The following is a 26,144-nucleotide window of genomic DNA, read 5'->3' on the forward strand; positions in this document are numbered from 1 at the left end:
GGCGATGCTCATGGACTGTCTGAAAAGACGATCAGTCCTGCTCGCAACAAAGCGCGCAGCAACGCGTACAGTTTGCCGAGAAATCGTAGCGGCACGCGCCGGCACGCTGTTTAATTAAGGCGTGCCCCTGTGTGTCGATATCGCATACCGCGCCGTAGGCTGGCGGCGGCAGTGCGTTGCCACTAGCAATCAGGATCTGCTCGTGGTTCTTCAGCGTCGCGACCAGACGTTCTCGGCGATCAGTCGACAACTGAGGATCAGCAACATTAGACGCAGTGTAGTCTATTGTTGTGTTGATCTCTTCGGTCAGGTCCGGCAGGAATGCCAGTTCCTTCGCGTAGTCTTCCAAGCCAATGTTGCTAACTGGGTGTTCGTAGAAGTCATTTCTCGTATCCTCCGTTGCTTCATTTCCTTCGGTTGCTAATACTCGAGCAACCGAGATGTACGTTCCGTCCAAAGTCGCTGCCGATTCTTCTCTTGACTCAACATCGGTTATTCGCTTTGATTTCAACAGTCGGTACTGGGTCCATCTCCTTCCCATCCTGGTTTCCCATCTCTAGGCCATCTGCCGAGTCGCTGTTCGCAATATTGAATGCGCGGGCCACCGACATATTGGGCTGTTGACTTTTGTTCAGCGCTTCGGATGGCCGTTGTCTTGACAGTTCGGCATTCGCACCAATCTCGCAATGAACACTCGGTGCCGTTATCAACACCTTCAGTGCGATGCCTGCATCCTCTGGATCAACCACCGATGGCTCGTTCGCAGATTTGGCTGCGCGCAGGGCCGGGACGACTTCGTCAAAACTGGTGACCCCATCTTATCCAGTGATGTTACTTGTCGCTTCCGTGGTCACCCCAGACTTGACACGAACACTCGTTAGCGTATGTACAACGTTTACCGGGCTCAGTAGTTTGTGTGTACGCGCTACCGAGGCTTCGTTTGCAATATTGCCCCCGCCGTGGGCTGTCGTATAAGTATCCAGAGGTTCTTCGGGAGACTGACCATCGGCCGAGTCCCCGGCTGTCACCCCAGACGCCAGACAGGCTTCCACTCGTTCACGTTCTTTTAGGATCTGTTCCCAGCGCTCTGCACACGTCAGACGATCACTAGAGTCCACTAGCGGGTCTTCTAGAGGCCGTGCTAGCACTCCACTGGGTTCTGGATAGTCTGGTCGATCAACTGCCGAAGGCTGAGTTGCAAGCCATTGCTCGTAGATTTCACATTCACGCTGAAACAACTCACGGTCTCTGCAACCTTCGTAAGCTAGCACCTGCCAATCTTGGTACTTCTTGGAATCCAGACGCACGTAGCCGTCACCTCGCGGCAAATCCCCATCTGGAATCCACATCGCGATCGAGTCGTGCGCCGGTAGGTACACTGTTTGGTCGGACACATTGGTCAATCGAATGCGCTGAGGCCGTCCACGTCAAAACCTCGCTACTGACGGGATTATCTTGTTCGTTCGACGAACCCACAGTACGTGTTCTTCCAGCCCGACTTGACGCTTCGCTAGTCGATACTCTTACCACTCGTGCGCTTGAATGTCCAAACGCTCGGGTGGCCCGGCGTTAACATGGGAGCCGTACTCTTCGCTGTCGATCATGTTCTTGGTCTTGATCAGTGGGATTTGAACTTCGTGCGGTAATTGCGCCGCGCCGTGAAACAGGTCCAACCGGATCCCAGCTGGGATCATAAAGTCGGTCCCGAGTACCACGTCGACGCCTGCACTATGCGCCATTACCCACATCTCAAACTCGTACACCATCTCCCATCCGAGCGTAATCTTGACGCACGCTCGCCGCGTCGTAGACACCTTGCCTTCGTTAATACCTTGAATGTCAATGCGGCGTCCGTGATCGGGTACATCTCGGAGTCGCAACTTCTTGGCAAAGGCGTCAGTGATCACACTAACGTTCGCTCCTGTGTCGAGGAGGATCCTCGTTCGCTGGTCGTTCACAGCGCCTTGCACCAGAGCTCTCATTCTGATCCGTCGGTCGAATTTCTTGGCCGACCACCACCCCTGTCTCTCGCCAGGGTTCAACTTCATCATCTTGGAGTGACCCTTGGGCTCGTCTCGCGCTGTACTCGAAACCAAGCCGAACGAACCCTCGCTGGTGCCCTCATCAGCATCAGCGCACTCCACTCTCTCTCCAACACCTCCACCGAGGATTCTTCTCCTATCCTTTTCATTTTCCGTCGCGTTCACACTTGTTACGTAATTATCAGGCCATTCACTCTGCCCCATGAAAGCAAAGATACACTCTGCTTCCATTGAAGGCTCGGTTAACTGTGGCAGCCCGATAGGGACCAACCCAGCTGTAGTTGGCGGGCTGCCTAGTTTAAATGACGTTCTTGAACGGCGGCCTAGAGCTCGGGCGGGAGTTCCTCCTTCGTGCCTTTAGTGCGCACGAATTTGGCAAGGTCTTGGAAGTTGCGGAAAAGTTCGCATTGTCCAGCATCGTGGAGCTGCTTGCAGAACTTGCATCGCTTGTTACAGTAGTGGGCGGAGTGACTCATGCCACCGCACACCGCGCATGGTCCGTACTGTGGGCGTCGGTTGTCGCGGTTGAAGTCACGTCGACCGCGTTGGTCCTGATTGACCTGGTCACCACCTCGGCGATCTTGATCGAAGCTATTCTCGCGATCAGGCGTGTTTCCACGCAGTTGCCGGTTGTCTGAACGTGCATAGGTGCCTTCAGCAGCTGCACGGCGCTCATTTTCGTTAGCAGCGGCGAGGTATCGGCCGTTTTCATCCAATGAGAAATCACCGTCCGTATTATCAGGCTGAAAGTCGTTGTACTCGTCTTGGACATCGTTGTAAGCGTTCGGATTTTCGTTTGAATACTCGGTGCCCCCTTTAGCAGCTTCACGACCTTCTAATTCAGCTAGTAGGTCGTCCACCATGGCTTCAATGAGCGTCACTCTTGGTTTGTTGCGGTTATCATCGCGGCGACGGTCATCTCGCCGATTGTGCGGGTGTACATATCGTCGCGTCGCGCGTCACGATTCTTGTAGTATCGGTACTCACTGTCACGCTTGGTCATTCTCTCCTTGCCCTTGAGAACATCTTCGATGATCTCTTCAAGCTCGTGAATGTCGGTGACTCGAGCGTGGTAGAGACTTTCCGCCAACTTGTCATCATCGCATGTTGCCAGGAACTGCTGTACGTGTTCTTTCGCGTCGCGACCACTCTTCTCAAAGTGTAGACGGGCGGTCCGAGCGTAGCCATTCAGCCTGTTTATGTAGTCGCACAGATGTTCGTTGCGTTCCCGCTTGGCAGAGTAATAACGTGACAGCGCCGTCTGCGTGAACGGCGAGCATTAGTAGCGGATGAACGCATCGCTCAGCAGCTTCCACTTGCGCTTCGTCTTCTTCGGAAGTTGACGGAATTAATGAATGGCTCAGTCCCGGAGACTTAGCTCAAATGGAATGCACCATTTGTCGGCATCTGTGTGGGTTCCTGTCATTTCGTAGACGAACCCACGGAGCCACTGCATACAGTTCTCGCTCTTTCTGCGAGAGCCTGAGAACGGCGTGATGCGATCCAATGGTCGGTGCGATGCCATTTCAATCCTTGGTGTCGGGTCCACGTCGTTCAGCGTTGCCAACTTATTCGTCTGACGCATCAACTCGACTTGAGGATCTTCCTCGTCGAATGTACGCACCAAAATGTCATCGTCACTGGACGAACCATCGCTGTCGACTTGACGACGTCCGGTACCACCCTTAGGAGCTCGCGCACCGCCTCGGCGACCGAACGAACCCTCGTTGCCAGCGTAAACACGCTGCATACGGCTCTCCGAACGTGGCGTAACCATGTGCGAGTCTTGAAAGTACGGTGAAGCTTCGGTAGTGCCAAAGGCACCACGCTCAGCTCCACGCTTGGTCGGAGGAGTACGAACGAGTCGTTTGGGTGTCGGCGGCAGTGGAATCGTGGACGGATCGTCATCTTGAACGATCGTTCGACTCACTGGCTGCTTTCCGGCGTTGATGCCAACAGCGCCAAACGCCTTCCGAAGCTTCTTCTTTCATTTCTGGAGAGCAGCTCCGGCTTGATGTGGAGTCCAATCTTGGAGCGACATCGTCGATGGGTAGGTCTCGTTCTCGAAGCCCAACCACAACAGTAGTGAGACTGAATCCTCGACAACTTGGCTAGTCGATACCGAGTTGACTGAATATTGAAGCTCTTGCGCCAGCGCAGGCCAGTCGGCCTTTCTCTTGGGGATGGGCTTGAACAGCTGCATCCACTCATCATTTTGCATCAGCGCTTGTACGCGGTCGAAAACGCGCTTGGCGGCTGGTGTATCACCGTTGATAGGTGGGCGAGGTGCTTTCAGCAGTGCTGAATGCTTTGCACTCGCCACCGAAGGTTTAGAACCCTGGGTCCCATCGTCATGATCATCGCAGGTCGGTTCCGGTCCCGCAACATCATCAAGCTCGTCGGCGAGTCTCCTCGAAAGGACCTGGTCGCCCCGCTCAGCCTCGATGATGCCGTGGCCGTCTCCGGCGTCGCTGCGCCTGGCTCTGGAGCTGGCGTCTTGTCTTCGTAATCTTCATAATCGTGGGCGTCAGGACCTCTGTCCGCTTCGTCGTCGAAGCTCACTGAAAGCTCGGTGGCGGCTGCAAAGCGCGCAGCCGGGCTTGAACTCTCGTTGCGAGCCCCGACAGACTTGGCAGGCGTAACTGGTACCGTCGGTTGTCCTTTCGCCATGTTTCTTGTTTTCTTTTTCTTGTTCTTCTTCTCTTGGTAGCTCGTAAGCTGGAAGGCCATACAAACAGCTCACAATGGTCACAATCTGTTCCCGAGTCCCGGCATTAGTTGTGGTGTTGGAATTCCCACGTGAACTCTAGCTACAAATGTAGTTAGGACGTTCCCACAACAATACGTCTACTAGGATAGTAAACGATCGTTCGGGCGGACCTGAAGACCCCAGTTCTGCCCTTGCACCGGGACAAACTGGACCTTGTAAACTACTTACATAGGCCAACCAGTAAAAATAAGAGCACGCTACTAGCACGAGCAAAGCTAGCAGGTGTTATGAATCCTCGTGGTCCCAACAGCGGAAGGGTACCAGGCACGGGTAAGCCTTTTACGAGGTCACCGAGTGTTCAACACTCGGTTGGAAGAATAAAAGGGAAGCAATCCCAGTCGTGCAAATAGGCAACAATAAGCCGTCACGTAAAACCTCCCGATAGTAATCGGCCAATACACAAATTCTCTTAGCCTTGCCGGATGAACCCTCGCTACAGAGCTTCGAGTTCACCGACAGGCATAATACACTCAAACAATCTTGACCTGACGCTTACCTTGAAGCCGGACGTCGCTTTGTGTGCTTGAGTGGAAATTCTGTTCTGCATTTAAGCTTACCCTTTCGGGTCTATTCCTAATAAGAACTCCTAATCAAGTATACAAATATCAAGTGAACAGTGATCCGTTATGGATCTTCTTGCACGCCAAGCGTCGTCTGCACCGTCGCATGAGTATCTTTAACGGCTCGCGCCCTGTCCCAGACGGTGAACGTGCCTTCCAAGGGTCGCTGAGTCTTCCGTGAACTCATCCCAACCGCCGCTGAGGGTTCGTACCGTAGATGGTCCGCTGAATGCGAATCCGGCCAGTCCATTATTAATAATAAGGACAGCCTGGATTCAGTGACATATGGACCGTATCCAATATCCGTTGAGAGTTCGGAAGTGACGCCGTCGAGTCCCTTGCACCTTGGCGTCACCGTACATCACATGACCGAGGGTTCGTCGCTTGAACATTTTGGGCGGTGTCACGTCTTTGTCGACGGGTGATAATCCGCAACTACGGAGAAATCACTACACCACACAACCCTTCGTATTCGTCTGAAAAATCAGTCATGTTTGTAAGTTGCGGCACCGCACGACAAAGCGAGGCCCCCGATTTTCCAAACTGTAGTGATCCCTTCTGTAATGTAGCAAAGTTACGATTTCCTCTGATCACGACCGATTTGGAAACTTGGTGAACGTGATCGCTACCTTGAAAAGCGCTGCTAGTCCAGCGATTTGGAAATGCTGCCGAAGGAACGGAAATGTTGTCTGCATTTTTCACGCTCTCGATAGTGTATCGTGTCACCTGCCCCAACAAATACGCGGCTCCAGCGTCTTGGTAAAGTCTTTTCAGCATCCAAGCTTCTTTAGTACGCGCAAACGCGACACTGGTCTCAACAAATCTCTCGGCTGTCATCCGCGCTACACGGATCAAGTCGTCTTTCATTCCTATCGCCAAAGTTTTCCGTTTTGGTTTCGTTTGAATGAGCGACTTGCGTTTTTTTTTAGCGTACTTGATTTTGGTGTTGTAACATGAGATGGCATTTTAGTTTGTGAAAACCATGTGTCTTTTGTTTTGGGCGTGGTTGTCGACCTTGAGCACGGTTCGCGACACTATCCTTTGGAGCCAGAGCACTGGTCGTCAGTGCTGAGCTAATCGACTGAGCGGTGTTAGATTTGCTACAAGAGGCGGAGTTTGTTGCGCCTTCGCTTTCTGAGCTTGCTGTGTCCTCATAGCAGCGCCTGCTACAGTATGAGTTGTCGCCAAAGTCTTCCATCAGTTCACCACCGGGACCACAAATTTTATCGAGATGCACACATCGTGCGAGCAGAAATGATGGATAAAATGTCCACATCGCGAGCATGCTCTTTGTCTGGAACAGGTCGTCTTGCATACTGCGCAGCTTGGCGAATTGACAGAGATGTCTGGACTGGTCGATTCCGCATGCTTGCGCTGGTTGCTCGGCCGCAGCTGACACATGCAATAAAAAATATCTACCGTCCGAGTCGGTATCATATTACTCTCCAGTTCTGAGCATCTCGAATCAGCTGAAATGATTCGAGCACAGCTTTGTGATGCTAAACCATCAAAGCGTACTTCACCGCCATTATTTTGCCTATCGTGTGGATCTGGATTTTCATCGTCACGTGTACTACCTGCAAGACAACCTCCATCACCAGTAGTCCCACATCCATCGGCGGTACTGTCTCCAGGAATGCTATAGTCTGCATTAGGAGAATCACTGTCATTCGTACACTCTTAACCAGTGCCAGCGTCCGGGTTGCCTCCCAAAGTCGTTCGGTTATAATGCTCCAAAAGTGCACGTTCTCCAAGAAAAAAATCGACCCCAGCCTCTTCATTTGCATTACCATCGGGAGGAACGTAGCGATAAAGCTCGCACAAACCGGTTGGCTGTCGATGATACCAGACTTGATTGCGGAAAAAAGCACCATACCGCACCAAATGCAGCCCGGTTAACTGCTATGTACGTGCATCAACGACAGTTATTGGTTTTAGTATATTACTACGAATATGCAAGGATGCATACCAGTCGAAGCGGAGGTGTCGTCAGGTTTATCGGGAGCACGAGAAGGCTGCCGTCGCTTTGGAGTAGGATTCCGATCACCCTGTAAGCGCTTATTCCTTTTTACTGACCCCATCAATCTCCGCAATTATGAGCGACGTAATGAACCGCCGATTCGTTCTTGTCCAGTGTGCAGCAGGTTATAAACTGATTTCGTTTTGTCAAAGTCCCTCCCCCTCTTGTTTCTTGTATTAGGTAGTCACTGCCTTAGTGGTCCGTCGAACAATTGCACAGCTGTTTCTGAGAGGAGGTTCACCCAAAGATCGCGACCCGTGGCTGTGACTCGGATGCCACTCAGACCAGCCAACATGGTGTTGCTGCGCAGCAGTGACCTGTACACGTTACTACAAGCCTTGTCCTTGAGTGAGATCCACAGACCACCTCCACGTCGACTTGCTACCGCTGTCCACGTCGTAGAGCGCCAATTATAGGCGCAACTGATCGTTGGGCATACAAGTAACAATAACATAGTTAGATGAAGATGTATTGTCATGTTCGCTTTGAATATTTTTAAATCAACAGATCATAAGTAAGTACGGTTTCACCTCGCCAAAACGTCTTCCCTAATTAAAGCGAGGTCTACCATTGCATAAGGTTGTCTCTCTCCGACAACACGCTCGCAAAGTCTAGAGCGATGTCCCGGGTGTCCAACCTGTACTTCGCTGAATTGATAAACTTCGAGCTGTTGACGCACTGTTTGGATAACTTCGGGTGAGCTATGGGAGATCATATGACCGAAGGTCATATCGAGCAGTCAATCGGACAGCGGTTTGGTTAGTTTTATACGTTCAAAGTGCCCGCTCTAGACCATGAAGTAGTCGTCCTACCTTCGTTGGGATAGAGGGCGATCGCGACGTTCATGCCGGCGATGACCCTATAAGTGGTGATATGAAGCCGGCACACGATTGTTTATCGGCTGGGAAGCAAAGTCGAAATCCCTCTGAAAAGATTTACCACAAACAGCTTGGGAAGAAGTAAATAAGGAGCACATTTTCCTTCAGTATCTGAAAAAAAATAAAAAAAGCAGCTCTTGCTTTTCAACTCAAAAGAATGCTTTATTGCGTGAGATTACTTCCGGTTATGCCTACCAGCACCTTATCCTCGTACGAGACCGTCAACCGGATTGGTCTTCTACGCTATCTTTAAGAGACTTCACCGTAGCGAGCTCGCAGCGATCCTCAGTAGCTACGATGGTAGCTGGACTCGTATGTGGTGGGCAGCGAGTCGTTCAGCAGCTTCGTAGCCGTGTATGCTAGCGTACTGCGGCTCCTTCAGCGGTTCTTCATCAACTGCATTAAATAAGCACATCAGTAGTCTGACGCTTTTGCCGCTCTGCAGTGGTGGTTGCGTACAAATCGGACGTGCCACGAGACCTCCAGTACATCTGTTTTGCTGACTTTCGTCGGTTCGAAAGCGGATCAGAAATCCTTTGGTGGTCGTAGACGTGCTTGATCCTGAGAAGGCCTTTCTTCACCTTAGCGGCAATGAGGAGCACTTGTATAACGCGCGGAGAGCCTTTCGGCAGCGCTGTGGTGGCATGGCGAGAGCACGACCTTGCCCACACCTCCTGCACTTCTGCCGTCAGGGCAGTGTATATGTGCGAGGTCTGACGGTTTTCCTAGAGCTTAGTACGTGTACGCAAAACCCTGGACCCATTATTCGCCATTTTTATAAGTAGCTCCGCGGTGACGGCTCCATTTCCGTCCAGCGTAGTTATGTTATTGCAACGGATCGACCCTGGACGGGGTACGTCTGCCGTTTAAATACGGGTTGTGCTCACTTGCGCCATGTAGTAGTACATCTAGCATTTGAGACTGTGTTCGCATCCGACGTGCACCGAGCCGTTAAGGTGTTTGAATGCGGGGCAACCGATGTCGATATCCGAGGCGATAAGGAGAGCCAGGGAGCAGAGTACGCATTCGGCGTTCCACAGGATGGTGATCAGCTCTTCGGTCGTGATCTCAGGTAAACCTGCCATGACCAAGCCCTCCCGCATCTCCTTGGTTAAGCCGCAGATGGGTGTACCACCGAACAAGTTCTTCGGTAGCTCGGGTCCGTCGATGAATATCCATATGTGGCAAGCAAGGCCCCGCCTAGCCAAAGCGGATCAGTGCCTTGCCGATTATTTCTGGGTTGGCTGTGCGGGAGTGGGAGGCAGCACCAGTGTGGTCGAAGAAGACAGTGGCGGTCATTGAGCTGCTGGACTTGTGCGGCTTTCGTCGAATTTGGAAATGAGCCTTAATTTGCCGCGATCCGCACGGCGAGATTTTGAAGCCATATTCGCTCGCCCCATGAGCACGCTGTTGAAGCCACGGTTCCTCCAATCACAACTCTTGAATGTGTGGCTCCACCAATCACACGACATGCCACTATGAGTACAAATACCTTATTGGTGGAATTGCTGATGTGAACCCTGGGGGGGGCACAGCCCGTATCTTTTCGACTACTTCAGCTTCGCGCCATATTTGAATTGTTCGCATCAGTTGTACTATTTTAGTACTTTCCAAAAGCGCATACAAGTACCAATAGGTTTTTGGGACGACGACACTCTCGTCGTAGCACGAGCACTCTACCAGCATCGCTTTCGAGCTGAATTCATGCCACTATGTTGAAATTCTGCCCGTCCATTAGTAGCTATAGTCCAAATGGAAAACAACAGAGAAGCTGCTACATTGACCACAGTAGACCTACAGCCTTTACGATGGGATCTTTACTTGGATCCGACATAGATTATTACTATAAACTTTATAGCTTCATCGTTTCAAAGTTTAATTGGTTCTTCCTTTCAAATCACAATAGCAATTCAGCGAAGATTTTTCTCCTTTGAATTTACATACTCAAATCAGCATGTGTGCTAGTGTGTTCTCCCCACAAATTTCATACTGAATGTCATAGTAGGACGGTGGCTAAATCATTCGTGAATAATGCCGAGCACTAACTTCCTCGAGGAGGAGGACAAGGAGCTGGTGCAGACTGCACGTCAATATGCTGACCAAGGGGTGCGCATTGCGTGGAAGGATGTCGCTACGAGGATGACACGTTGGGGGCGGTCTCCTAAGGAACTTGCCCAGCGAATGCACTCGCTAAAGCGCACCTTCGGATCGGACTTGTCGAAATTTCCGCGCTGCTTTTACATTCCTGTCCGCGCCTTCCGTGGTCGCAGAAGCTCTCAAATTCTCCTCATCCGACAGCCTCGTGGTAGCATCGGATTAACCAAGGCGCAAGCACAGGCGTCTAGCCAGCGAACAAGTGGAAATTTTTTCACACGAGAACTAGTTGGATCCCCATTTCGCTCAAAGGAGATGGAGTTTGTGCCTTCGACCTTGAAGATCACGATGCCGTCTACAAAAGCTCACAAGTCTCTTTCGGTGACGCCTGGCGCTGGCCAGACCTCAGGAGCACACGCTTTGTCGCCGATGGGTGTAAATTCGAAGTGCATGTTGAGAGTACCTATCGCAACACGCGGGGCCTATCGCAACAGCGGCAGCCAAATCTGATGTTCTTCCAACGCAATGGAACGTTGTACCAGCAATTAGCTCATTGAGTCAAGAGGACAAGGTGCCTCGTGATGTACATCAAGCTGTGGCTGCAATGTTCGAAAAAATTACTCGGAGTGAAGTTGCGTATCCTCCCGGCGCTATTTATTTGAAGGCAGGGAAATATTACCAACTGGGGTGTCCACATTGATTGCTTCAATACGGCAGATTGATACGGTTGGGACTCGGGATGTGTTTTTGGATATTGGCTCTGGTGTGGGGAACGGAGTAGCTCAATTTGTACTTTCGACGACTGTTCGAAAGAGCATTGGGATTGAAATACGACGTGACCTAATTGATCGCTGTAATGGAATACCAGATGAATACGAAGCAATCTGGTCGCGATTGCAAAATGTTGAGGTTTATGCGGAGGATGTGGAGCAAATTGGCCTGTCGACAATATCCCCGTTCTCTGAAGCCACGATTGTGCTCACAAACAACTTGCGCTTTGAACCTTCGGTCTCAAATCATATCACTGATGAGCTCTCACATATGCCGGATGTCTGGGTTGCTGTATTCACCTGTGTGGTTTGTCCAAGACACAATTTTATATGTAGGAAGCAATTCTGCAGTCGCTGGAAACTATAGACGTGCATACGAGTAAATGTAAGCTGGACTTCAAGTGCGGTGCCAATTTACAACTACACTGATAAAGAAGAGTAACGACTGCGGAGAATGTGTGAATCAAAAGTAACAAACCATACAAGTACATGGTTTGGTTATTTGCACTCGCTCTTGCGCTGAAATTGCGATCTAGGTGGTGTTTATCTGCGCTTAATATCCGTGAATTCCGCGAGTAGCTCGTGTTCGACGACAAAGTGTGGATTTTCCTTGCTCTTTGTATTTCCATAACTGCCGTTGGCCTTCGGATCTGTTTTCTGTGTCACCGCCACCAGATAGGCTTGAGTCGCCACCACCAGATAGGCTAGAGTCGCCTCCACCAGATAGGCTCTGTACAGATGAAGAAAAGCCCCTTCCCATAAACAAATAGTATGGAAGTGTAACCAAATTTTAAATTTGTCTCAGCATTTTCTTTTCTGTCTTCTTTCACCGAGATGCATCCCAAGCAACCTATCCGAGGAGTGTATAACTATCCCGAGGTCCTATGTCAGTGCACTAAACGCCAGACTACACGAATTACTGCTTCCGGGATGAAACAACTTCGCAAGCGCTTGTTGAGAAGAAAAATATCTGAAAGCGATGTACCACAACTACTTCGTGCTTTTTTCGCAAACCACGAAGGCTTTAAAAATGAGAACGAAGTATGTGCAGCTTCGCTTGAGCCCACAGAGAACCAGCGCGCTGGATTAGTTGACTGTACGTCTCCTGCTGCTCACGCCCAAAATGTCAGTGACTACGACCACATTGCCGCTGCAAACGACCGAAATAATGCTACCCACGACCATATGGTGTCGTTTAACCGACGTGATGCCGCTGACCATGACCAAATTGATCCTGGAGTTAGCCACGTTGGTCAACGCCAAAATAATGATGCTGCCGCTCGCCGCCGCGATATCGCTAGCCACGACCCGAATGCTAGTGCTGAATTTGCGCTAAACCGATGCGATGCCGCTAACGACACCCGAATTGCTCCTGGAGCTGGTCGCTGTCGAGATGCTGTTGGTCAACACCAAATCGGTGCTGCTGCCCCTCGCTGTCGAAGTCTTACTGACGACGACCAGAATGCTAGAGCTGCAACTCACGGTTGTGATGCTATTGGCAACGATCGAATTGCGCCTGTAGCTGGCCGCCATCAAGATGAGGTTGGTCAACACCGACTTCCTGCTACTAATGACCGAGCTACGGGTGGTTCTGCTTGTGTCACTACTACTTCTTCTACTCGTAGGAGAGCTTCGAGAGCTGATGACATTGATGCAGATTGCTCCTCGCCCGAACGTACGGACGAGGAAGTGTGTATGAGCGACGACGGAGCTCGTAGTGATGACGAAGACAGCGACAATGCAATTATTAAGCTATCTGATGGCGAATACGAAGGACAAATTGGCGATCCGTACTATGACGAATCTGGAAACCAGGGGTCGTTGATGTTGATTGGATTTCAACGACGATCCCATTTGCTTGGGTTCAAAGCGATTTCCGTCGATATGACGACAATAGGCGTCGTGACGAGCGAGCTGCTCGTCGAGATAATTAGCGAATGTTTTCAGCAACGAACGGTACCAAGACAGATAGCCAATTAAATATCTACTCATAGTAGAAACGGCACAGGACGGAAGGTGGGCGTCTGACAGTCAAGAAAGCGGTGCAGCAATCGATAGCAACCGCAAACAGCAGAAGCTCCGAGATAGAGCCTGGAAAGCCTGTACGTGAGCAGCTTGAGAGCTTACACGTATAGCATGGGGGCAAGCCACATGCAGTCTAGACTGTACGATTAAACATAACTTTACGAAGAGCTGGAACGTTGAGGCTGTGGACTTCATCGTGTGATCAAACTCGTGGGCCTCGTTGCACAATCAGTAAATCGGCCTCATAATATATTTTATTTGTCCATGACTAAAGCAAAAACATTATTTTAAATAAATAATGTGTCATTCAAAGAACTTATAACAACCATATCCCGGTGCGATAATGAAGAGAACCATTATAAACTCAAGCCAAAATCCAATAAACTTCAAACTCTAATCCTTTCTCCCGGCGTGGGACGTTCGACCAAAATACCAGCTCGACAAGAAGCTTCACGCTCGATATGGGCCGCTGTACGAAAAGCACGCCACTTCCTCGTCGCACCCAACCTGCTGCTGGCTCTACTGTGTGGCATGGCCACGGGCTTGATCTGGACCCAGGGCTTGTGGCAGATTATCGTGCTCTTCGAGCTCATGTGGTATTCGACTTGCTACCCACTAGCCGAGTGCCGCCGCTACGCGGCGGGAAAGAATGAATGTCGTTCCTTGTATTTTGCCTCCGTTCCGCTCGCCACGGGCTCGCTTCACTACTCGCACGGTAGGTTGGCAGATTTGGCTCAGGCGGGCCTTTGGGTGCCGATTTGGGCCGCCTCGCTGCGCTCGGCAGCTTTTAGGCCAATCGGGGCCACCTTCGCTGCGCTCGGCAGCCAGTAGGAATATTTAAATTATTTTATCCAATGATTTGTCCGGAAAAGCGTGACAGGCACGACAATTTAGTGTGACGGACAGACAGGTTGCTGCAGTAGATGTTTAAGATACTTGTACCTGTAGTACTACAACGCATGTGTATCGATGCACATGTATCTACATGTACTACTACATTACTTTGCACTGGTACATGTAGTACGTGTGCAAACCGGTCTTCACTGTGAGATTAGAATTCAAATATTAAAAAATAATACTATTAATACAGTACAATTGGACGGTTTGAAGTCGTGGTTAGGTATACTACAACGTAGTAGTACTATAATACAAGTACTTTTGTGCTTGTGCCCACAACATGACTGATAAAGTGTGCTCGACAGATCCACCAGGTTAAAGGAACTTTTCGTTTTCAAACACCGTCAGTGATACACCAAGTCGGTAGACGAAGCCATAATGACAAGCAGTGAACTGCGCCCAGTTTTAGCAGTTCACCCCCGAAAATTGCTGACAGTTTGATCAAAAACGCCGGTTCCTAATGATTCGAGAACGGCGAGTCATGAGATCGTGACTGAGCTCCTTGTCAATGAGTCCGTGATGGCCTGTTCGTGCTCGATCTTCAAGCTCGATGATCGCAAATTACACTTTTCGTCATCAAAACACACGGAGAGCAGCGCGTATCATTTACTCGCAAGCGTACTTAGCAATGAGCTGATTTTCTACAAAACCTATGAGCTAAAGCTATCAGTGTACTGCGTGTTTCCACTTTGTGTGTAGCATTTTTAACGATTGCGATTAGCCCAGCGCATATGTACAGTATTATATTATTTCCTCGTTTTAAGAACCCAAATAGGGAATGCAAAGATAATTAACCTTGCAGCTCTCGTTTTAATTTTTGAAACTAGTATTTTCTACACATGAAATGATATTTTATTTTAGAAAGTTTGAAGCAGTTAAATACTATAGTATGATGCAATGTCAAGGAATATCGTGGTTTTGCTGTTCGAGCACTCTTCAACAGGTCTAGTGTGCCTGTTTATCGCTGCTAATACACCGCATTTCCAAGCAAAGCACGTCGGAGTGGCTTCCGCTACTCCGCTTGCTGTGGTGCTTGGCAATTATCACATTCAGAACGCTCCGAAAGCCAACTCATCGTCGGAAATAGAAGCGTTATGCTCTGCTTTGGCTTCGAGCTCATGAACCTTGCTAGCTTCATCGTTTCAAAGTTTAATTGGTCTTTCCTTAAAATCGCCTCTGCTATTCTCATAGACTTGCTAAGAAGTGCAAGCATTACTACAGTACTCCACCTTCCATTTACGCTTACATTATCCTACAAAACCTCTACCACTGCTAGCAATATAGCACTAGTGGATGTTACAACATTATCACTTCCACGCTATGCGCCCCCCCCCCTTGGTCAACATGCTGACGTGCAGTCTGCACCAGCTCCTTGTCCTCCTCCTCGAGGAAGTTAGTGCTCGGCATTATTCACGAATGATTTAGCCACCGTCCTACTATGACATTCAGTATGAAATTTGTGGGGAGAACACACTAGCACACATGCTGATTTGAGTATGTAAATTCAAAGGAGAAAAATCTTCGCTGAATTGCTATTGTGATTTTTAAGGAAGAACCAATTAAACTTTGAAACGATGAAGCTATAAAGTTTATAGTAATAATCTATGTCGGATCCAAGTAAAGAACCCATCGTAAAGGATGTAGGTCTACTGTGATCAATGTAGCAGCTTCTCTGTTGTTTTCCATTTGGACTATAGCTACTAATGGACGGGCAGAATTTCAACATAGTGGCATGAATTCAGCTCGTAAGCGATGCTGGTAGAGTGCTCGTGCTACGACGAGAGTGTATCGTCCCAAAAACCTATTGGTACTTGTATGCGCTTTTGGAAAGTACTAAAATAGTACAACTGATGCGAACAATTCAAATATGGCGCGAAGCTGAAGTAGTCGAAAAGATACGGGCTGTGCCCCCCCCAGGGTTCACATCAGCAATTCCACCAATAAGGTATTTGTACTCATAGTGGCATGTCGTGTGATTGGTGGAGCCACACATTCAAGAGTTGTGATTGGAGGAACCGTGGCTTCAACAGCGTGCTCATGGGGCGAGCGAATATGGCTTCAAAATCTCGCCGTGTGGATCGCGGCAAATTAAGGCTCATTTCCAAATTCGACGAAAGCCGCACAAGTCCAGCAGCTCAATGACCGCCACTGTCTTCTTCGACCACACTGGTGCTGCCTCCCACTCCCGCACAGCCAACCCAGAAATAATCGGCAAGGCACTGATCCGCTTTGGCTAGGCGGGGCCTTGCTTGCCACATATGGATATTCATCGACGGACCCGAGCTACCGAAGAACTTGTTCGGTGGTACACCCATCTGCGGCTTAACCAAGGAGATGCGGGAGGGCTTGGTCATGGCAGGTTTACCTGAGATCACGACCGAAGAGCTGATCACCATCCTGTGGAACGCCGAATGCGTACTCTGCTCCCTGGATCTCCTTATCGCCTCGGATATCGTCATCGGTTGCCCCGCATTCAAACACCTTAACGGCTCGGTGCACGTCGGATGCGAACACAGTCTCAAATGCTAGATGTACTACCACATGGCGCAAGTGAGCACAACCCGTATTTAAACGGCAGACGTACCCCGTCCAGGGTCGATCCGTTGCAATAACATAACTACGCTGGACGGAAATGGAGCCGTCACCGCGGAGCTACTTATAAAAATGGCGAATAATGGGTCCAGGGTTTTGCGTACACGTACTAAGCTCTAGGAAAACCGTCAGACCTCGCACATATACACTGCCCTGATGGCAGAAGTGTAGGAGGTGTGGGCAAGGTCGTGCTCTCGCCATGCCACCACAGCGCTGCCGAAAGGCTCTCCGCGCGTTATACAAGTGCTCCTCATTGCCGCTAAGGTGAAGAAAGGCCTTCTCAGGATCAAGCACGTCTACGACCACCAAAGGATTTCTGATCCGCTTTCGAACCGACGAAAGTCAGCAAAACAGATGTACTGGAGGTCTCGTGGCACGTCAGATTTGTACGCAACCACCACTGCAGAGCGGCAAAAGCGTCAGACTACTGATGTGCTTATTTAATGCAGTTGATGAAGAACCGCTGAAGGAGCCGCAGTACGCTAGCATACACGGCTACGAAGCTGCTGAACGACTCGCTGCCCACCACATACGCGTCCAGCTACCATCGTAGCTACTGAGGATCGCTGCGAGCTCGCTACGGTGAAGTCTCTTAAAGATAGCGTAGAAGACCAATCCAGTTGACGGTCTCGTACGAGGATAAGGTGCTGGTAGGCATAACCGGAAGTAATCTCACGCAATAAGGCATTCTTTTGATTTGAGCGTTTCATTATCTACAGTGGAGACAACCACGTTACTTCTTCTCGCGCTGCTTGCGGTAAATTGCTTCAGAGGGGCTCACACCTTGGCTTCCGCGCCGATAGAATCTAACAAGAGGTAGCGTGTCAGGCTCCATGACAACAGGTTTCTTTTTGCGCCACTTGTATGACCGGTAGTACATGCACTTGGTGCATTGGCACTGCTGCCATTGAAGCTTGTTAGCTTGCTTCGCCATTACATAGATGACGTTCATGGCCATACTCAGATACACAAAAATAGTGTAGCCATGCTTTTTGTGAAACCCATCCTTCTTGTGAAGGTAAATATACTCTTTATCAACAGATTCGCCCGCCTTCATTTCGTTGTAGAATTTGAAGTGCTCATCGAGCTTTGTCCGCGTATACTGAAGGTAGACTTTCAAGAAATATAGGCGATCGTGAAGTTGGTTGCGAGTAATATATACATATCAATAACAAATCAGCCACTGTATTTAACTGACACAGATCTAAAAATCAAAGTCGTACATCCGAAATTTCCATGGAGGATCGAAACCATCTCAACATCATGATGTATTCGTGAAGGAGGTGATGATTGCCGGCATAGAGCCCTGTATAAACACTGTACATTTGTTTCACTGGGAGGGCCCCAACGAAATCATCAATTTTGGCATAAGAGCCAAAGCTGTGCTCACGCTCCTTAAAAACAAAACGCGTCAGCGTAGACACTATTATCGGATAATAGACGTACTCAGCGTACAAGGTGGTCAAGCGAATAGAAAACAGGGTATAAATTGTCGAATTCGATAGGCTTGCGAGTGCCGCAGTGAAGTACTCAAGGGCCTGGCTTACACAAGAATCAATAGCTTAGAGCTTTAAAAACGAGGGTATAATACACGCACCATGTTGAGATTGACGTCAGAGCCCTCATTCCGGCCCAGCATCTCCTTTGGGCTTGGTAGCTGATTAAACACGCTACACACTGGCACGTGTGAGATTGAACGACAGACCGGGTCTTCAGACTCGACACGAGTCATCTTCACGGGAGACTGCAAAATCTAGACTGAACGGAAACTAAGTACATGCACGTTGGGTGGCACTAGAAAATGGCTTCACAGCTGCCTTATACATTTTTTGAGTAAGTTACACAAATTAAAATCTGGAGTAAGGGTACGTGCATCTGCGCTTGTCGACGCAATACGACTTGAAAATGAAACTATAGCGAGTTTAGCCTTCTCGCCAAGAAGTTCGCATAGAGAAACAATTATAGAGCTGTTGCCGCTAGTCATGGCAACGCAGCGAGATTGGTAGAGCTTCGTAGCTACTTCTACTACCATCGCCACGTTGTAGGAACCGGTTGGCTCTACAAGCGCCCAGAAGTTTGTGTTGCACCTCTAGTACTGAATTCGCTGACACCCAGGCAGGGAAGGGATACGTAGACCCCGGAGTTGGTTCTTGACAAGTAGGTCGAGTACGTGTCAATGATGTCGGAGATCATGGGCGGTATTTTTGTGCCACGCGAGTGCGCCTTGCACTGCGTAACATGCAGATCTCATCAGGTGGAAGAATGAACTCTGTGACCGTGTAACGGAGTTACATGGTGTGGAACACACAGGGGTACGGAGTACCCGGAGAGTTAACAAACTCTCAGTACATAAGTTGGAGAGCTAACATACTATCGGTACATAAGTTGGAGAGCTAACAAGGTCTCTCAGTACGTTGGCTGAAAGCCACACGTTATGCATTTGATTAGGTTTAACTATGCTAGATAGTTAAACAGATACATTCACCCCTAGGCGGCTTGGCCGCAATAATAGTAAATAAAACACTTCTGGATTTGAAGCATAAAAGCTAAAGTATGAACTTTGAGCCCTGGTCTTTGACTGTAAGTGTCCTTTGGATAGGCAACTTAGTATTAGTGACTCTTTGAGTCGAACGTCTTCCTCTGACGCTAAAGCTACGGCAGCCCCACTTCAGACCGCCTCTTCACCGGTATACTCAGCTGCCCTACCGGCGGGGGTTGGTTCTCAAGCCCACGTAGTGATAATGCATTCTTTCCAGCTTCATAACCGAGCGTAGACAAAGCCACCGCCCTATATAGACCGTAGAATGTCCTCGATGCGAGAGACCGTTTCGGGCCTGGCCGGTAGTAGATAGAGCCACATGGCTTTGATTACACCCTTGGGCATGGTCAGCACACCGTCGACCGTCGATGCGGGCTTGCACTTGACATCGATCCTGCACAAATGTTGTGGTCGATGCTAGTGGAGTTGCATCTACGGATGTAGCGGTAGCGCCGGTCAGGCTGTCCAACTCCGGTGATTGTGCAGTTTAGGCACAGTATGTGTACGCCACACGGATCAAGAGGTCATGTAGGCCACGGTACTCCCCTTATTGACTTTATTTCGTAAGCGAAAACTGGCTGAGATGGCTTCCAGCCAATCACTATACAGAAAAAAAGACAGTGCAAAATGATACCTACTTCTGCTCCGGTTTTGCACAAAACCTCTACAGCTGCATAATATTAGGACAAAAACCTCGCACATTTGGTGCTGTAGAAGGGTACTTGAAGTATCCTTTTAGGGCGTTGTACTTGAAGTTTGTAAGGGGTCCCTTCAAATAGAAATGTATGGCGTTAACGATAGGGTTAGCGAAGCTTCAGTGATCTAATTTTGCTGATATCCCGACTTTCAGCTTAATACGTAGTATTTTCCCCAACTTGCTGCCACATCATCGCATGGCGCAACGGCATCTCACAACGCTCAGTCACCCTCACACTTTTCCTTCTCGGCTGTGTTGCCTCATCCGAGCAGCAGGGGGCGATGGTGCTTCAGCTCTTCGTAAATGGGCCTCCTGGCTCGGGTAAAACCACGCTTGCTAAAATGCTGTGCGAGGAGTTCAACCTTGAATTTGTCGCGACAGGGGAGCTGTTGCGGGAGAACATGAAGATGCAGACAACGGCAGGCCGCAGAGCCCAGCGCTGTATTGCTGCGAACAAGCTAGTCCCTGATCGCGTGGTGCTCGACATGATGGAAGCCAAGGTTGCGAGCTGCACAGCGCGCGGTCGTACAGGTTGGGTACTGGACAGCTTCCCACGCACGACTGACCAGGCCAAGTCGCTAATTGCAAAGCCTCACCTCTGTCCTGCCGTTGTGATTCTACTCGAGCTATCCCAAGAAGACTGCACTGGCCGTATCACTGGCCGTCTCTTCGATCCTGTGACGGGTGCAATCTTCCACTCACCAAACAGTCTTCCGCAAGACCCGGTAGTTCGTGCGAGGCTCTCGAGACGGCGAGATGATACCAGTGAGTGTCTTGAGCCTCGATTTGAGGCGTATCGGACTTTCGGAGAGGCGACAAACGAGATCTTCGTTAGCTGTCAGGCCGTAGTGCATCGAATTGACGCCTCCATACCATCGGCCGCATGTGTAGAAAACGTCTCAGCGCTGCTCCATTCGCTGGTGACAAAACCTCAAAAAAGGTTTCCCTTTTGCAGTAGTAACAACAACAACCAGGAAAACAACAACCAGGCTCAGAGCACTGATAATAAGAAAGCTGTGCATCCTCAACGTCCACAGACCATTCACGAGACACCGGATAAGGACGACGACATGCAGAGATACCAGTACGATTGGGAAGACGATAATTCAACTGGTACCAATCAATGCAAAAGTTGGCAAGCTCCGAAGAAACCATCTGAACCGAAGAAGCCGCGTGTTGCTTCTCAACCACTTGAGACTAAGCAACTATCCTCCTCGCTCATGGCAGTTCTGCCCCTACCCGTTCTCTCATCAAAGCTAGGCACTTCAACTGAACGTAAATCTCTTCCTCCTCCTCCTACTCCTCCTCGTGTACCAATGCTACGACCGCTACCGACACCAACAGACAGACTAAAGACCCTCCAAGGATCCAGCGAAGCCGTAAACTCACCCATTCAGTCTGTGATAGTGCGCGACTCGACCAGTGTTCGAAGCAGTAGTGGTAGCAGCGTTCAGAGTAACATGAGCATAACAAGCGTGGAGACAGCGGCTGCGTCTGTTGACATGGACACTTTCAAGGAGCTGCTCCTAGACGGATTCGAAGCCGTAAAACACGGTCGGCGTGGTCGACCACACCCGCGACTCATCTTCACCGACCTTGAATTCAAACGAGTTTTCTGGCAGAAGGCTATGGGTCCAGCCGATCGAGTAGGGAAAGGCAAACACGCGCGTCTGGAGCAGAGTATTGTCGTCGGGGATGTGATTCAAGTCGCGCGTGGTATGAAAACGGATGTGCTCAAGCGATCCGGCAATGTTGCACGTTATGAGTGTTACGTATCTCTGGTCACGCCCAGACGTACACTGGACTTAGAATTGCCAACCCCCCAGTTAGCCGACTTCCTGCAGCGAGGGTTCGAACAGCTTTTGCATCTCTGATGAGACCTGGATGCGCAGTCTTCATTGCCAGGTCCTTGGGACAGCATGCCCAGTTGAGCAACAATGCGGCGACTACATGTAGAATCCGCCGCAATGGGGCAATTAACTCTGCACCCGAATAACTGCTCGATCCAGGTTGGTGGGTATCACGGTGTAGGGCAAGTCCGGTAGCTACGGTAACGTATCTCAGGGTCTTGGGGAACGGTGCTTTTTCATGTAGTTGTAAATCTATCCACTAGTACTGCTTCGTGAATTGCAGATAATCCTTGCTGGACGGTAACTTCTCCACGAGCAGGTCGGAATACTTTTCAGTAGCTTCAGCCGCTGTAGCCTGTGGGGTAATACACACGTATTTCCCTTGCTTTCACTTCTAAGGAGTAGACAGCTACTACTTCGGGGCCGTTAGCAGGAATGAGTCAAGCACTGGCAGTACCTCCACAAAGTTGTGGCCCGTGCTAGTCGGTTATTATACGTGAGCATTAGGCGATCTAGCACGAATAGCGTACGAACCGACTCGAGTCTCATGATTGGTCAAAATATTGCATGTTAGAGTGGCGTGGTTCCATAATGCGATTAAATGCGATTAATTGCGACTGATCTCCTCGCCACACATCACTGCCTTCATTAGTGGAATGTGGAGTCTAAAGGGGCTTCAGCGGGCTCTGCCTGCCACCCGCAACGCTCGTGTGGCGTTCGCCAGCTCTGCTGCAGCTGTGCCCGCCTTTGAAGGTGTTCGTCTTAACAACCTACGCGACAATGACGGAGCGCACAAGCGCGGAAAGCGTCTGGGTCGCGGAATTGGCTCAGGTAAGGGCAAGACGTCGGGACGCGGACACAAGGGACAGAAGGCACGCTCGGGCGGAGGCTCTGGTCGCGGACCCGGCTTTGAAGGAGGTCAGACGCCGCTGTACCAGCGCGTGCCTAAGCGTGGCTTCAACAATAAGTTTGCGACGCCCATGGAGACCGTGAACTTGGACAAGCTGCAACTCTTTGTGGACATGGGTCGCCTAGACGCCAGCAACAAGATCACCATGAAGGATCTTGTAGACTCTGGACTCGTGACATGTTCGCGCGTTAAGCATGGTATCAAACTGCTCGGTAGTGGTAGCCAGCACCTCACGGCCAAGCTGGACATTGAAGTCTCGCAGGCCTCCGAGTCTGCTATTAAAGCCGTGGAGGCGGCCGGTGGCAGCATCGTGTCAGTCTACCATAACCGTCTGGCGCTTCGTGCGCTGCTTAAGCCGCACAAGTTCGAGACGCTCCCGCAGGCGGCGCGTCCGAACCCCAAGAAGCTCACGTACTACACCAACTATGAGAAGCGTGGCTACCTGTCGCCGGAGATTCAGGTCAAGAAGGCGCTAGCCAACGCTAGCAACGCGGAATAGACATGTGAGTTGGAGGGAGGAGAAAAAAAAAACAAGGAGAGATGTGGTGCATCTGAAGAGGGATGAATGGAGTGCTGCTTTTTCTCTTATGAGTCAAAAATGGTTGAAACTTTCTCTGCTGTAGTTGTGATAGATGTTGCCAGTTACTGACCCTTCTTCTCGCTTTTACGCTGCTTTGTTCGCTTCCAACGTGAATAATCCACGACTGCGTCCATAAAGATGAGAAAGACAAATTGCACAACTATGACGAGCGGCAGCGCCGCGGTTTCCAGCACCGTGTTGTGTCTCGGCGTGACTCCGTTCGACAGGATGCGCAGAAGATAGACAAGCGGGTCTGTCGTAATGCTGAAATGGCCCTTCGCAATTCCGTTTATCATCGTCTGTGCTGCAGCCTCGGGCGAGAGAGGCGTGCTGACTCCTTCAATCGTCTTGGTCTCAGGTGGCGTGAGTGCTAGCTCGTGCTCAAGCATTGGAGTGTCAACGTTGCCAGGGTAGAATGCACTAACGCGGATGTCGTACAGCTTCAACTCGTTGCGTAATGACTCAGCCAGACCTCGCACAGCGTACTTGGAAGATGAGTACTGCGCACTGCCAATGCAGGCCATGAGCGAAAAGGCAGACCCAACAAGAACGATTTGTCCCCCCTCATTACCACCTTCCGTATCACGCTGCTTGATCATTGCTGGCAGCGCCGCGTGTACGACATGGATGCACCCAAAGTAGTTGATGTCCATTGAGCGCCAGAACCCTGCGACGTACTGCTCCATGAAGTAGCCAGGCTCCACGATGCCAGCACTACATATGACATGGTCCGTGGCACGCTTGTGGAAGGAATTTGCAGCCTCCACCGCCTTCTTGACTCTCAAAGTCAACGACATCGCAGGATTGCATGAACACCGGGAAATCTGCGTGTTTGCGGACTGCTTCAATCTCTAGTTTTGCTCTTGCCAACTTCTTGGCGTCGCGAGCGATAATGGAGACTTTAGCACCTGCTTTTGCATACTTCTTGGCCGTCGCCAGGCCAATCCCAGAGCTACCGCCGGTGATGAAGACGTGCTTCCCTTTCACGTGGAAGCCTGGAGCGCGCGCTTTGGTCACCATATATGACTGCCAAGACAAAAAGCAACCACTGTAAGCGTGCGATCCTTAACAGCACAGCACAAAACTCACCAGTAGCGAGCAGCCCGCCACTGCGTACAACACCGTCCTTAAGTCCATTTTGGCGAGCTAAGTCCAGCTTCTTGCGATGTGCATCCCCTTTTGTTAATACTGTACAGTCGTGCACCTCCAATTCGGCAGGGCGGACCGCCAGCACAACGTAAAGCAAAAAACAAACGCAAATCCAGTGCACTGATATTTGATTTGTTAATTCAGTACAAAATTTACGCTTAGTTCTGAGACGATGCCTGTGTGGCACCAACAGTTTCTAATAGTCTTTGCAGATATGTTGTTCCAGCCTTCAGACAACCACTTCATGGCGGAGTAAACGTCGACCGGCGTGTAAGGAGCACCCTTGTAGAACAGGTCCAGCTCGCGGCGTGCTTCTTGTTCTGGTACTCATTCTTCAGGCACTTAATGATGCCCTAGTCCATGGGCTGCAGTACGGCAGTTGTATTAGGCGGGAGCTTGCGAATAGTAACATTGGATAGCTCAATAGAAGCGTCGTTGTGCGACGAAGCATTGTCAACAAGTAGTAGTACTTGTCGTTCTTCCAGCTGCATACGTTCATTTAGCGCCAAGAGCCAATCACAGTACTTTACCGTATTCATCCACGCCTTCGCCGTATTTGTGTAGGTAGCTCCAATTTCGACTAGAAGGTCGCGATTTTTTAGGGGGCGCGGCACTTTAGACCGACCAATGAAGTGCAGCGGAAGCTGCTCCGTGCCATCGGCGTTGGTGGCAACGCACACGGTGATCCGGTGCTTGCTCTGCTTCCTCCCCTTCTCTTTCTTGTTCACTGTTAGTGATCCTCGCGGTTCCCGGCGGTAGAATAATGCGGTCTCGTCCATATTGAAGACGTCCCGGGGGTGGTATTCTGAAACAAGTGCTCGAAGATCTTTAAGCCCCTCTCCCACTGCTGCGTCGTCCACGGAGGCCCCCTCCCCATGTCGTAGCGAAAACCACAGCCCTGTGCGCTGCTGGAAGCGGTACAGCCACCCTCGACTAGGTGCATTGCCTCCGGGTAGCTGTACTCCTTCACGCTTTGTAATCATTAGTACCGTAGAGCCCTGAATAGTTCCGTTTCCGTGCCAAGTCTTGAGCTCGTCAATCTTTTGCATAATCTTGGCGTCAGACGCGCGAATCGCGGGCGCGCAATAGCGCTTCCGGTCGTGATAGGCATCTGGCAAGGCGGCAACGTCCGCCGACCGCTTAAGAATACTCTGGACGGTAGTGCGCTTTACTGCTTGGGGGGTCTTAAAGCGCTCCGTTGCCCAACGAGCAAGTTCGGAGTGAGAGCATGCAGGATCTGACTTGTGCTTCTCGCACAAAGACTGCTTTTGTGCTAGAGCTAGGGACATGTAGGAGGAAGGGCGATGTCCCATTGTCTTTGGCGGTAAAAATCAAAGAAGTGTGTTTGTATGAAGACGTCCCATCCAAAATTTAAAATCAGATCGATGCGGCGTGTCATCCCTCCGCGAGGAGGGAAACCCCGTTGAGGTTAATTGCTAGGGTGGTGATGGGCAAAAGTAATTGCGCATCCGATTCGCGTAATCATCAAATCTGGCAGGGTATCGACTGATACCGGTGCCGAATTGGAGGTGCACGACTGTATAATAATGCCCCTCTTGTTGCAGATAATGTATCGTACACTTTTTTTATTTTTTAATGTAGTACAATTAATATACATGTATAATAGCGTAATATGTACGTTCGACCTCATAACCCTGTCAAAGTTGTTTGTACAGCGGTAAAAACAGGGTTTAGGAAGTTGTAAGATTAAGATTATTGTGCTTTGCAGCTGTAAGGTACATCCGTTTTAATGGGAAAAGGCAGGCATCGA

General features: G+C 50.1%; 3 protein-coding genes across 3 annotated transcripts; 2 read left to right on the plus strand and 1 right to left on the minus strand.

Moving 5' to 3' along the window:
* Positions 1-20,142: 20,142 nt before the first annotated feature.
* PITG_20115 (adenylate kinase, putative) lies at positions 20,143-21,758 on the plus strand (the record flags this gene model as incomplete). The annotated part of the gene is made up of 2 exons (XM_002895644.1): positions 20,143-20,997; positions 21,112-21,758. 2 exons carry the CDS (start codon positions 20,166-20,168, stop codon positions 21,756-21,758), a joined length of 1,479 nt encoding a protein of 492 aa, XP_002895690.1.
* Positions 21,759-22,385: 627 nt separating this feature from the next.
* PITG_20116 (50S ribosomal protein L15) lies at positions 22,386-23,232 on the plus strand (the record flags this gene model as incomplete). Its single annotated transcript, XM_002895645.1, has 1 exon — positions 22,386-23,232. The coding sequence occupies one exon, from the start codon at positions 22,391-22,393 to the stop codon at positions 23,141-23,143; it is 753 nt and encodes a 250-aa protein (XP_002895691.1).
* A 54-nt stretch (positions 23,233-23,286) lies between these two features.
* Positions 23,287-24,361, minus strand: PITG_20117 (3-ketodihydrosphingosine reductase, putative; the record flags this gene model as incomplete). Its single annotated transcript, XM_002895646.1, has 3 exons — positions 23,287-23,997; positions 24,041-24,250; positions 24,314-24,361. The coding sequence occupies 3 exons, from the start codon at positions 24,359-24,361 to the stop codon at positions 23,287-23,289; spliced, it is 969 nt and encodes a 322-aa protein (XP_002895692.1).
* Between the last annotated feature and the right edge of the window lie 1,783 nt (positions 24,362-26,144).

This window comes from Phytophthora infestans, genomic scaffold, assembly GCF_000142945.1.
Source record: "Phytophthora infestans T30-4 supercont1.144 genomic scaffold, whole genome shotgun sequence".
NCBI classification, from domain to species: domain Eukaryota; phylum Oomycota; class Peronosporomycetes; order Peronosporales; family Peronosporaceae; genus Phytophthora; species Phytophthora infestans.